General features: G+C 37.0%; 1 protein-coding gene across 2 annotated transcripts in view; it reads left to right on the forward strand.

The window, feature by feature from the left end:
- The window catches only part of TMEM164 (transmembrane protein 164), a 35,223-nt gene that overhangs the window by 8,868 nt on the left and 13,797 nt on the right, over positions 1 to 12,558 (forward strand). For both annotated transcript variants that reach the window (XM_021547861.3, XM_021547860.3), the window contains exons 3-5: positions 3,969 to 4,018; positions 5,595 to 5,661; positions 11,465 to 11,543. In XM_021547861.3, coding sequence (XP_021403536.1) covers positions 3,969 to 4,018; positions 5,595 to 5,661; positions 11,465 to 11,543 — 196 coding nt within the window. The remainder of the gene's footprint in view (positions 1 to 3,968; positions 4,019 to 5,594; positions 5,662 to 11,464; positions 11,544 to 12,558) is intronic.

Genomic DNA, 12,558 nt, shown 5'->3' on the forward strand with positions numbered 1-12,558 from the left:
CTGGGTAGAACTGGGAAGCTGGAGGGTGGAACCAGGGACAAGCAGCTCATTGTGTTCCAGAGTCTAGTTTTTGTTACACACAAACTACTTTTATTGTAGTATTTCTTAATGCTGTCAGCAGTTTTGCTTTGGATCATGAGTATCCTTACCACTAATTTACCATAGGACACATTAATCCCTGAACCTGTCTGACAGCTGCAGTGAGGCAGCAGTGATTTTTATGCTAAAATATTGAATACATTCAACTTGCTCCTATTTAGCAATTGGAATGTAACATCTTTTGGTATATTTTCTTTTTTTTCCCAGATTTAGCAGTCTGAACTTGTCAAACCACAGACCAGATTTTTAATTTTTATTTAAATTCTCTTTTAGAAGGCAAGTGATGGCTTTTAAGTGATAGCTGTTCTATGCTGACTTGATAGTTTGTACAGAAAGAAATGCTGACTCAAAGCTGCATGCTGGAGTTGTTAAAGGATTGCTTTCTGATAAATGATAGAATGATTGTTTTGAACTTAATTAAAAATAAATTTTAGAGTTGATTGACAAAATCTTTCACATCTCTTAAATTGTCCATCTGCTTGGATCTTCCTTGCCTTATTGTAAAGGGAAAACAGATGATTTTCACAAGTACAGTAAAGTACACTTAAGCTTACCACCCTGAGGTAAGTGTACTTCACTATATCTTAGCCTTTTAAACATACCTTTTAATCTCTTCTGCTCTGGAGAGTACTTTGATCAACCTAGCAGAGTGAAAATATTTATTTCAATGCAGATTTATTAAAGCTTATCTCTATCTCAACCTTGGGTCCTCAAGGTTGAAGTGAACTTCTGTGGATTAACCAGTGTTAGGAGATACTCTGCATTTTACTGCCTGAGAACAGTTGTAGAATCTTCTGGTCCTGTGCTGGTCCTGGCTCTCAGTATTATCCCCATCTAGGACTTCTTATCTCTGCATTTCTTCAATGCCACACACAATTTTGTACTTCCTCTTTCTCCTGCATCCATGCGCCTGCAGTCTTTTGCAGATATTGATCCCTGTGTGGAGGATGGTTTGTAACTTTTTTTTTTTGGCAGTGGAAGGGAAAGGCAGTGGTCAGAACTAATCTCATAATCCAGCCTATCAAGCAATGTATATTTTGTAGTTAATTTTTCCCATCTAAAATAGTTAATTTTGTCTGTTTGGGGCTAATTCTTTTGTTATTTCATCTGTAAGGTGACGGAAGAAGAGGGGATATTGAAGTAGTTTCCTAGTGTTTCTTCTAAACTGAAAGCTGAGTTATTCTGCCTTGGGCAAGGAGAACCCCCTTACTGTGGTGTACCATACACACTGCATGTGAGTGTGTCTGCTGGAGCTCTGCAGTGCCAGCTGGGCTGGGGACTCTGAGCCCTCAAAACTCAGGAGTTCTGCAGGAGAACACAGGCTGGGAGCTCTGCACAGCCCTGCTGCTGATTTAACTCAGGATTCTTTGGTTTGTGGAACAGAACTGTTCCCTCCTACAAGGCAAAGGATTGGATTTCCAATATGACAGTGAAAAGTAGTAGGATTATGGGATCAGTGTGGGAACACTTGTGTTGGAGTTTGAGCCTGTCTGCTGTGAACTGTGTATTTAAGACTGCTGATACTCTGAGCTGAGTAATGACACTTTTTATACAACTCTTTGAAAATCAGATACAAGTGTGTCCTTTAAAATTTCCCTTAAGAAGTTGAGATTTGTTTATCATGGCAAGTATCTACATAAGTAGAGAGAAAATGTTGATATTAAGCTGTTAAAGCTGAAGCATTTGAAAATCTCTTCCATGATCCTAAACTTTTAGCATAAAAATTCTGGTTATGATTTTTCTTCTGTCATGAAAATTGGAAGTCAGGCTTATTTTCTGAAAGATCCCTTTAACTGAGAGATTTTCATGCTTAAAAGTGTTAAATATTTGGTTTCCCCCTCATGAGGTTCTGAAACTGTCTCTTTCAGTAGAGTTGAAATAAAAACAGTCAGCTGTGAATCGTGTTCTCTTCTTTGCTTGTCTCCATGGTAGTGAAGTGATTTAAGTTGGTATGTCCCTCTCATTCCTTGTAAGACTGCTATCCTTTTTAAATGTGAGCTGTTTTAGTTCTCAGTGCTGGGATTCAGACAGTACTCAGACTCAAAATGTAGCTTCTGCTCTACCATGTAGTAGTTGGGATGTTCTGCAGTGTGTTAGAAAAAGAAGGGTCTAATATCATTAAGACGTTGTAGTTTATTTATTTTGTGCATACAGACAAAAAGGGCAACCTCTAAGGTTGGGGTTTCTCCCTTGGAAGAGCAGAACTTGTTTCATGGAAGTATTAACCATGCTTCAACAGTAACATATATCTCCTGTCAGATTTCTGAATTTAAGGAAATGATAAAATAATCAAATTTAAAACTAGATCAACTGGTGAATCTCTGGATATCATATCTCCATTTGTTGACATATAACATGAAGTGTTTAAAAAGTTTGACTCTGCATGCAGGTCGCATGTGAGAAAATACTTGTCACAATAGAGCTGTACAAGATATTTATGGTCTCCAAAAAAGGGAAAATATAGTCCACAATTCAAGAAACTTTAGTTAGTAAACAAAGTTTATTCCAAAATATGCAACAATGGAATAATGAGACATAATAAGTGTTAGACACTTTTCCCAGAAGCTGCATGCAAGGTGATATACAGAGCTCTCATAAGATTTTTCTGGCATGTACTTTTTTCTTCTTTGTTTCCCTTAGCACAGGAAAACATCCATTAGTGATTCTAATCATGCACCTATTATGTTCTCTTCATCCTTAACCTGCCCTAATAAGTTGAAATAGCTTGCTTTTTAAATGCAAGACTTCAGAGAAACTGATTGGATTTTAACAGCATTCACTAAGAAAATGTCTTGAGTTACATTAAATATGTAATGTAATGGTAATTCCATTAAATTTAATTGCTGCTTCTCTTACTGTGCCTTTGTTAGAGTGTTGTATGACTGGGAAAAACAATTTGAGTGTGTGTTGTGTTTTAAGCTGTGTTGAGACTTGAACATACAGATGTCTGTATATTAAGAACTTGACCTGGAAATAAAATATTTGGAATTTGTACATTTATTTGTATAGTAATGACAGGGAGCCCCTTGTGTATGAAAGGGCTCTGTAGGATGATCCAGATTTCAACACTTCTTCTATTGCTGCAAGTACATGGTCTGGTATTAATTAATTTCAGTATCTATTGGAGGCCTCTTCCTAACCCTGCAATGCTTGAAAGAAACACATTTGGTGAATTGTCCAATCTGACATCACAAAGCAGACATACTCTCCAAATGTTCTCACTCAATTCAGTGGTAATTTGTTTTGTTGGTTGTCAGTGAAATAAGATATTATGACTTTATTTTAGGAACAGCAGTAAAAACTGTGATCCGTATTTTGCTGAAATACTGAACAGTAAACCAGAGTTTCTTCTTTGCAGCAGTGGACAACATTAAAAAAAATATTACTGAACATTTATGTAAGTCCTGCTCATATCTAGAGCAAGACTTGCTAATATGAAGTTTTTAAAGTATGAGGTTTTGGCACTGGTGAAGGGAAGGACAGTGATGATGTTGTAAATGCTGATATTTAGCACAGCAAGGACCTCGCCATGATTAAGGGAGCTGCTGTAGAAGATTGGTGACACAGTAATCTGGTTCTTGAGAGATCTTTTATAATGCAAATAATAACTGCCTAAAATTTTACTGGTTTTTTAGGCACTGGCAGAAGCTGAACCCTCAGTGCTGCTCATACTGCTTTAATCTTTTTATATGTAGGTAGTGGGAGACCTTTTGATTTGTTAAAGACTTTAAGTCTTTTCCAGCTCTGCTGTAAACACATCTTCTGGCAAGAAATTATTTGTGACATGCAGAACTGAGTAGGAAAGATTTAGAAAATGGATTCTAAAAGAGGTCATTGTCATTAATTTAAATTTGTTTCTAACATTTCAGATATTTCTTCTTGCCTGTCCTCCATGTCGGACTGCAATGATTCTCTTCAGGTATTACCTCTTCCTTACTGTATTTCTGTCTACTTGTACAATGTATTTTAGAAGTTAATCACTGCTTAATTTATAAAATACTAAGGGAAATATCAAGTTGGAAAGACATATTGGTTGGATTGAAAAATGACACTTTGAAAAGGGTCAGGGCTTAAATCAGGGTGTTGGGCCCCTTATCCTTGCTTCTTGTATGTTGGTGGGTTTGACCTCACTGATGAACAGGAATTAGCTCAGTAACAGTGGATTAATGCAGGTTAATGTAGGAGCTACTATAATTTGTGTCATGGGCCTTGAACCTTTTTTCCATCCTCAGTAGAAATCAGTAACTGGGCCTTGCTGGAAGCCATTTAGACACTCTGGGTCTGATTTCAAAATTGTGATAGGTAAAGTTAAATAGGCAAAGCAAATTCTCTCTGGCTTTGTTGGGTATTTCTCAGACCTGTGCAGTCTTTTCTAAAACACTGCATGTTGTTGCTAAGTTCTGCAGCAGCAGAGCCCAGGGTGCAGCTGAGGCTGCAGCCAATGTGCTGAGGGGAGGGTCAGGGACTCTGTGGGCAGTGGTATTTGGCTGTAGCTGCCACTGTGGCATTAAACTCTGCTCTTCCTTGTCTGAGTCTGGGCAAAAATTATGCTGGGGGAATGCCTCACACAGTGTTTCTGCAGCTTTTCCCTGCTATTCCTTATTTCTGCAGGGATTATGCTGAACTAATACTCTGTATTAGCATCTCTCTTGGAGAGTGTGAGAATATGTCTGCTGTCCAGGAAATCTTTGCTAAAGACCAGTTATAGAGCAGAGGCCACAATATTTGTTGTTTTTCAGAATGAGTATATCTATTTTCTCACACCCTGACAGCATATAAATTATATTTGAAAATCTGTTTTAAAATTGTAGTACCTTTTCCTCCCTCAAGTTACTTTTAAATTCCTAGGAGTTTGACAGACAGTGGTGGGAGACAGTTTATTCTTTACTTTGTGTCTAATGTAAAATAGACTGAAACAGTTCTGATACCAATTATCCATTCCTGTGATACAACAGTAGTTCAACAAAATATGGCTAAAAGCTATACAAGTGACAGTGTATAATACTACTTTCCTGCCTTGTGCTTTGCTTAGGACTTGCTGTTGCATTTTGATAAATGTAATTATTTTATTTAAGGGAATTCTTTCAAATTATTAAGGCTTTACTTTGAAGCTGCTCATGCACAGCATTAAAGAGGAGTAAAACCCTTTATCAAAGATGCTGTATTAAGCTCTGGAAGACAAATGAACAGCAGAATTCCAACTATTTAGCAGCTTGCATCATGAACAGGATTATGGGCAGCCCAGGCTTTCTAGGAACCCAAAGCTCATTACAGAAAGCAGCCCTACTTTAGGAAATTCTTTAAGTGTGTATTTAAAGATAGGATTTGGTCCAGTTTTATTGCATTTAGTAGTGACTTAATTAAAATTCAAGCCTAAACCATTTTTTAAGTGTCTTGATATCTTTTATTGAAGAGATACTACATAAAAGACGTGAAAATATTATTATTGCGTTTTATTTCCATGGGTGAAAAGAATATCTCATCTCTTTTCTAAGGTTGCAGATGCATATGCTGAACGGGGCCCTGTTAGCATTGCTGTTTCCTGTTGTTAATACACGACTGGTGAGTGTAATGTGCTTTTCCTCCTTCTTTTTTATTTATTTCTAAAATATTATCTTTGGAGTGATGTCAGATGTTTGCTTTGCTTGGCCTTTTAAAGTTCATTTACCAGGCTGCAGACTCCTGGTCAGTACAGTGGAGCCAAAATAGCAATCTTGGATTTTTGGATGTTTATAAGTTGGTATGAGAAGACAGCACTGCTGTATTGAGTGTTAGCTCCATTCTAGCCATTAATGGAGGGAAAACTTGATGGCTTTGAAGGAGGCTTTCACAGGTTAACCTTGTGGCCTGTGGTCAAAATTCAGTTTCAGGCTTTTCAAACTCTGTAAATATAAGATTCCTCAGGCCTGGAAGATGCCAAATGTTATTGTTGGCTGTAATTCCCTCTCCCACAAGATTAGGCACAGCAGATATTATTTTTTTTCCTATAAAAGTTTTCAAATCTGCTGTAAAACTTCAGTCTCTTGGACAAAAAAAAAATAGCCTGTTGGTGTTTCTAGTGAGATTCTGAAACCCATTGAGATTTAAAGGTAAAAAATAGCTATTTTGTGTGAGTCAAAAGAAGTATTTTTGAGGATTATTTCAAGAGCTGTTATCCATGCACATGTAGAGGAGGTGTATATGTATATGCACATATGACTAGATGATTTTAATTTTTTTCATATGATTTATCTGCAAAAATCTGTTGTTGCAGCTATTTTAATGTCTGTTTTAAGACAGATATGAGTGCTTTATATTTAAACAACAAATTTATTTATATTTAAACAAACTATGTCCATAACAGGGGGGTGAATTAATATTATTAACAAAATGGTTGCGGGCTTCAGAATCCATTTCAGATTTTGTTGCTGGATCTCCACTTGCAAGTCTTGACTGTCTAAATAAGATGAAGTATAAACTTAATGCTTATGTGCAGTTTGCAATTACATTTTTATTAAAACTTGGTACTGTTGAAGAGGCAACAAATTAATAAAACTAGTGTTCTTTTCCTGATAAGGAAAACTCTTTTTATTTTGTATTTAAAACCATCTAGTTCTTAAGTATATATAACCTTAGGCATGACAAAATTGGTCTGGGTAACCTTTGAAGGAAAAAATGTTGAACTATTTAATAAATCATTAGCTTGTATTTTCTCTGCCATTATCACAGATCTCATTCATATTAGGGCAGTGGTGATTAAACAGGAAAGATACAGACTACTTATAAAATTGTTCCTATAATTTGGAACAGAATAGCTAAAAGATACTGTCCAAGAGTAAATATTTTCGGAACAATTACAATTCAGGATATTTTTGGCCTAACAGCTGCTTGCCAGGCTTTTCACTTTTCCATGTTTCTTCTGGCACAGGATAATGTGGGTGATGTTGTACAGCACTGCCTTGATCCAGACTCTCATGGCAGACACACATTCTGCTCCACAACTCTCACTTTGTTTTTAACACCAATATTGTCCTGAAACAGGAAATGTCTCCTAAAACCTAGTAGGAATTAAAAAAAAAAAACAACTTATTTTTTTTAAGCTGGCTGCTCTGTTTTTTTTAATACCTAAGTGAAAAACTTTTGATTCAATCATTCAGAATGAGAGACCATCATTGCTTCAGTAGATGATGGATGTTTTAGTGGGTTTCAGGACTTGGACTGTAAGTGTTAATTTGTTCAAAGTAATTTCCAGAACACCTCTTATATTTTGTGGCACGGTCTGTTAGTGTCGTGTGTTTTTGCTACCAATTACGTTATTTAATGAGATACAGATGTGTTTTTGTAAATATGCTTTGCTGTTAAGTTATCCTAAATTGGAAGCTTCTGGCATAGTTTCATGGTTTCAATTTTCTTGTAATGTATCTCAATTTTTTGTAGTTTTTTTCTTTTAGAACCTCAGTAATTTCAAAATTCTTTTAAAATAGTAGTGTATTGCCAGTGAAAAAGGAGAGCTGACATATTCACTGAAACTAGAGTAGAAAGTTTCTACCTTCTATTATTTTAATCTTTCAGTCAGACTATGCTAAACAATGCAGTTTAAAAATCTTGTTGGACTATTACAGGCACCTGGGATGGTGTTCAAAAAATGTAGCCTGAAAGGTGAGGTCAGTCTATTCTGTTCTTTCCAAGAAAATATTTTCCTGCCTTGGCATGAGATTGAGGTGCCAACAGTTAACAGACTTAAGCAACAGATGCACCCACTCGTATTTGTTTGGCACATAAATATTGCAGTTATTTGCTACATTATTTGCCATGTGCTGATGGAATTAAATTCTGTGCTTTGGGATAGGCATTGGATAATGATAAAACTGTTTCTGGTGCAGTCAGTGCTTTTCTGCGTTCTTCTTCCCCTTTCTGAAATAAAGGAGAAGAAGATGCTGAAGGAATTGGTGCATTAGGCTTCCAAAAGAGAGCGAGAAAAGTATAAGAGGATATATAGCAGTAGAAAAATTTCTTTTTACTCTGTATTTATATTCTGTGGCACACAGTGTAGGTCCTGATAACCTGGCTGTGCATGTAAATTCATTTAACTGCCACAAAGACTCCAACTGTTTGGAAAGTAACTGGGTTTGCTGGAGCTTTCACATTGCATTAATCAAATTTTAAATAAAAGTCTTTCCACTAGTTTAAAAGTGGGGATGTTTTGCCAGCTGATGTCCTGAAAATGTTGATATGGATAAAGTAAAAAACGGGACATGTCCCAGAAGTGTTGGATACATGGGTGTCAGCTCACATGGCTGAGATGTGCAGTTTCAATGTTTCCAGAAGCTGCTATATTCTATTCTTAGAACTATTTGGCCTGAGAAATCCACATTCTAAATCTGTGTTAGGAGCAGAATCATACTCTGTGTATGCATTGAGTGCATTCTGTGTATGCTCCAGTCATTGGCTGCTGTATTGTTGTTGTTTGCCTGCAATGGCTGTGCCTGCACAGCAGAATTGAATAGGTTTGGTAGCACATTGTTGTCTCTAAACTGCCTTAATCTAACTGGCACAAGAGAAAACAGCAGGAACAGTGGGGAGCTGTTGAGAGATTGTGCTTGGGTGGCTGGTAGGTGATAAAGCCAAAGTTTGTGCATATGTGAGCACTTGTACAAGCTGTGTGCATTAAAATGGTATGAGCGTGTTGTTTACTGATAATGTCTAAGAAAGTGGCTGGTACAGTACAGTTTGGTGTTTATTTGGCTGTGTTCTAGATGTCCTACAGGAAAGACCAGAATCTGAGAGTTGAGTCCCTTCTATTCCTTTTCTGCCACATTCTGCAGTCTTTGTAGAGAATGATGGAGGAGGTGCTCTTGAATGTTGCAGTGCTTGAGCCAGGGTATAAATAATTAACAGAGAGTGCAGTGCTACTGTCAGAAACCAGAACAAAGTGTCAACCTGTGAGCCCACTGAAAGCCAGCTGCTGTGTCTAAATGTTTAATCTAAGTTAGTATTATGTCCATGCTCTTTTGGGGTGAACTCAGAATATCTGACTTCTGGGCTCCACTCTACTGCTGCCTTGAATAAATTTTCCTAAGCTCAGTTCAGTGCATGGAAAGATCTCATTGTTCTCTTTGGGCAGTAGCTGGTTTAAGTTAGAAAGTGAAGTCTTACTTATTTTCACAAAGAGATTCTTTAAATCCTTGTGCCTTGTCTTCATTTCCAGTTTCTCCTCACATGTGAAAGGTGCTTGTGTTGAGTGAGTCTTTTATTGATAAAACTGTTTATAGACAAGGCACAAGATGCAGGTGAGTTAGTTGCTCAGTGCAGCTTGCTTTTTGTGTTTGCTGTAGCCTGGCTGTATAACTTGAGTACTTGGCTGTACAGCAACTCTGCAGCTCTATAGCAGGAAATGCACTTGCAGAATCACCAGGCTTCAGAACAAGCAGTCTTTTACAGTGGGGAAAAAGATGTTTTGTTTTACACACAGAAAAATATTGTCAACACTACTGCAGCATAACAACTGTTACTCTGTTCTCAGGAGTGTCCCAGCACAGTGTTTGTGTAACAGATCCTCACAACTCCACGGCTGTGGAAGCCCTTTTGACACCACAGATAAATGGAGAATGCTCCTTGGCAGGAGTGAGTGCCTCATGTTGTGGTGTTTATATCAGGAGCAATTGTTTCTGAAATGGGAGAGGTACAGCTTTTTCTCCAGTTATGATCACTGCTTTAGCCCCATCCCAAATAATTTTAATTCCCTCACTTTGCTCTCTGTCTTGTTCAATGACAGTAGGAAATGTTCAGATTTAGGAAACCACACAATTTTCATGAAGTTTTTGCTTTTGCTTAGTTACCTTGTTGGTGTTTGTTTTGATACAGAATACTTGGAATGAAATAACCCAACAGATTGTATGGGAGGGTTGGTTTAGCTTAGTCCCTACAGGAGCTGGCTCACCACCTTGGAGGTTACCATCAGGACACACACAGTGTCCAGTGGGGGAATGCCAGGAATTTTTGGTTTTAGAATCTTCAAGATTCATCAAATCTTCTACATTCAAAATAGGATATAAGAATTGTTAGTTGAATTTAAAAGATCACTATGTTATTTACCAACTGTTTGACTACTGGTTAGGAAGAAAATCAAACTCTCTTTCAACCTCTCTTCTGTTGATGTAGAAATTTCTGTAATGTTTCAGTTTCAAGGCTGTGACTTCAGTGTCTCAGAAGAGTCATAGAAAAGGAAGGCTTTTCTCCCCACTCCCTGCTTCCCAACACACAAGCCACAGTGGTAGGTCCTGTATCTGAATTCCTCTGGCTGGAAAATGACAGAATGAGTCTGCATTTGAATAAAGGTTTTTCATTATTCCCATGAGATTTCATACTTGTGGTATTGTCCAATTTTCAATTCAGAAAAATACTGCAAGAGTGTGGCTTTTCAGCTCTGTAAGTCAGATGCAGTAAAAAGCTGAAATCTGAATTTTTGAGTGTTTTCTACTACTGTTCAGTTTAAAATGTGCTGCTTTAGTGTAATAGATATAGGCTAAGGTACTTATAGATGGGACTGACTTTCATCCCCTTTTCTAACTGATAAAGAGCTAGAAATAGTTGGGTCTGGATTAGGAGTCTCAAACACAGTTATGGCTGAAGTTATTTTTAGTATTATTTTAGGTATCTGACTTCTTAGAAGAGAATTTACACTAATTCAAATAAACACACAAGTATCTAATTGTAATTTCCCAAAAGTTGGCAGCAGGTGAGAAAAACTGGTAATTTGTTTACACGTAATTCTGCAGCTTGTCTTTAAAACCAAGAAGTGACCAGTCATTTTCTATTTTAATTTATATTTGCTCAAGCTTAGCAATTCTGTACATGCATGCAGGTTGCTATAAATCAGATATTTAGATTTTTTGCACAGGCCTCCTCAGTAATTACTTCTGTGTGTGTATATATATATATATATATATATATATATGTGCATAAATATATATATAAAAGACCTCATTTATGGAGTTCCCTTACAAGGTGCCAAGCATATTTTCTTTCTAAAAAGACTTCTGCTCTCTGGGGGTGTGCATAATTTCTGATCTAATTATTTGAGTGGTTTGCATTGTTATTGGTGATTCATGCTAGCAAAGAAATGGAAAGAGCAACCTTATGTTACTTCTTGGTTGTGCTTTTGACTAATTTTGGGAATTACCTACTGGAAGTGCAGTGTTTGTGTTAAGGGGGATGGTATGGGTACTGTTAGCTGCACTTTCAAGGCACTGACTATTAATGTTTGTTATTATGCATAGGTGATAAAATAATTGAAGGCATTGTCATGGTTTAGAAAGAGAATTATTCCTTGCAACTTGGTTGTTAGTGATGAAAAATACTTACAAATATTTTCCTTATTCCACAGCTTCCATTTGAAATGGAGATTTATTACATCCAGCATGTGATGCTTTATGTTGTGCCCATCTATCTGCTGCACAAAGGAGGTAGGTAGGCAGTTTATTCCCTATGGATTGAAGTGGTCCTATGGAATGAAAATACTTTTAAAACAAATTTTTTCTGTTTTTAATTAATAGTTCCTGATGTTCTAGTGTTCTAATGTTGGAGTTTTAGCCTAGGTAATGAGTTGTGTCAGGCACTAAACAAAAAATTTTAAAAATGGTCTTTTGCTTGAAGGGATATTTAGAATGTATTTGCACATTGTGCATTGTTTTCTTGAGCAGCATCTCTGCCATCTTGCAATATTCTCAGTTGTTGGTGGGATGTATTTTTAAGATTTTTTACCTTCTTGAATGTCTCTTGAGAAGTACCGGGACACAAAATGAGCCAAAAAAAAAAAAAAAAAGTTCTTTAGTTAGATAAATCCCAGAAATTCTGAAGCTCCAGTGGAATGTAGTGACACATATCACTGGAATTAACTAGATTGCTTGTTATCCCTTCTAACAGTATTGCTGTATTGCATTCACTTATGCCACAATAGTTCAGTAAGGCTGGGAATCCTAAATTGTTTCCCTGGCCAGTGATTTTTCTAGTTGTGGATTCTCAAAGGGAATGCACTATACATTCAGCTGGTGTGGTGCTCTGCCCCCCTCTAGTGCTGACATGTTTCTAGCTGCATTTTGTAGCAGAGCTGGATTGTTCCATCCAGAAAATAAAGTATGATCATTTGTGATCCACATGTTCAGAAGCCTTCATACCAGTGGTATGAAGTGGTACCTTTTGCTTTATGCCAGTGGGCACTTAGAATCCTTCACCCTATTTCACTGTAACCTTTGTGTTGCAGTGACCTGATTGCACTGTGACTTGCTGAGTGGAATCAAGAAAAATGATTCAGAGGAAAAGTGAAGTCTCATATTTCAAAAGATGATTCTTTTTCTCTTTCATCAGGGAAATATGCCAGCCATGTTTTAATTTTTATCCACCCTTGATATCCTAAAATTCTGTCAAATAATGCCAAAGTGCAGGGTAGTTGTAGGAGTTACACAAACTCATAATCTTTGC

This window comes from Lonchura striata, chromosome 4A (assembly GCF_050655825.1).
Source record: "Lonchura striata isolate lonStrDom1 chromosome 4A, ASM5065582v1, whole genome shotgun sequence".
NCBI lineage: Eukaryota > Metazoa > Chordata > Aves > Passeriformes > Estrildidae > Lonchura > Lonchura striata.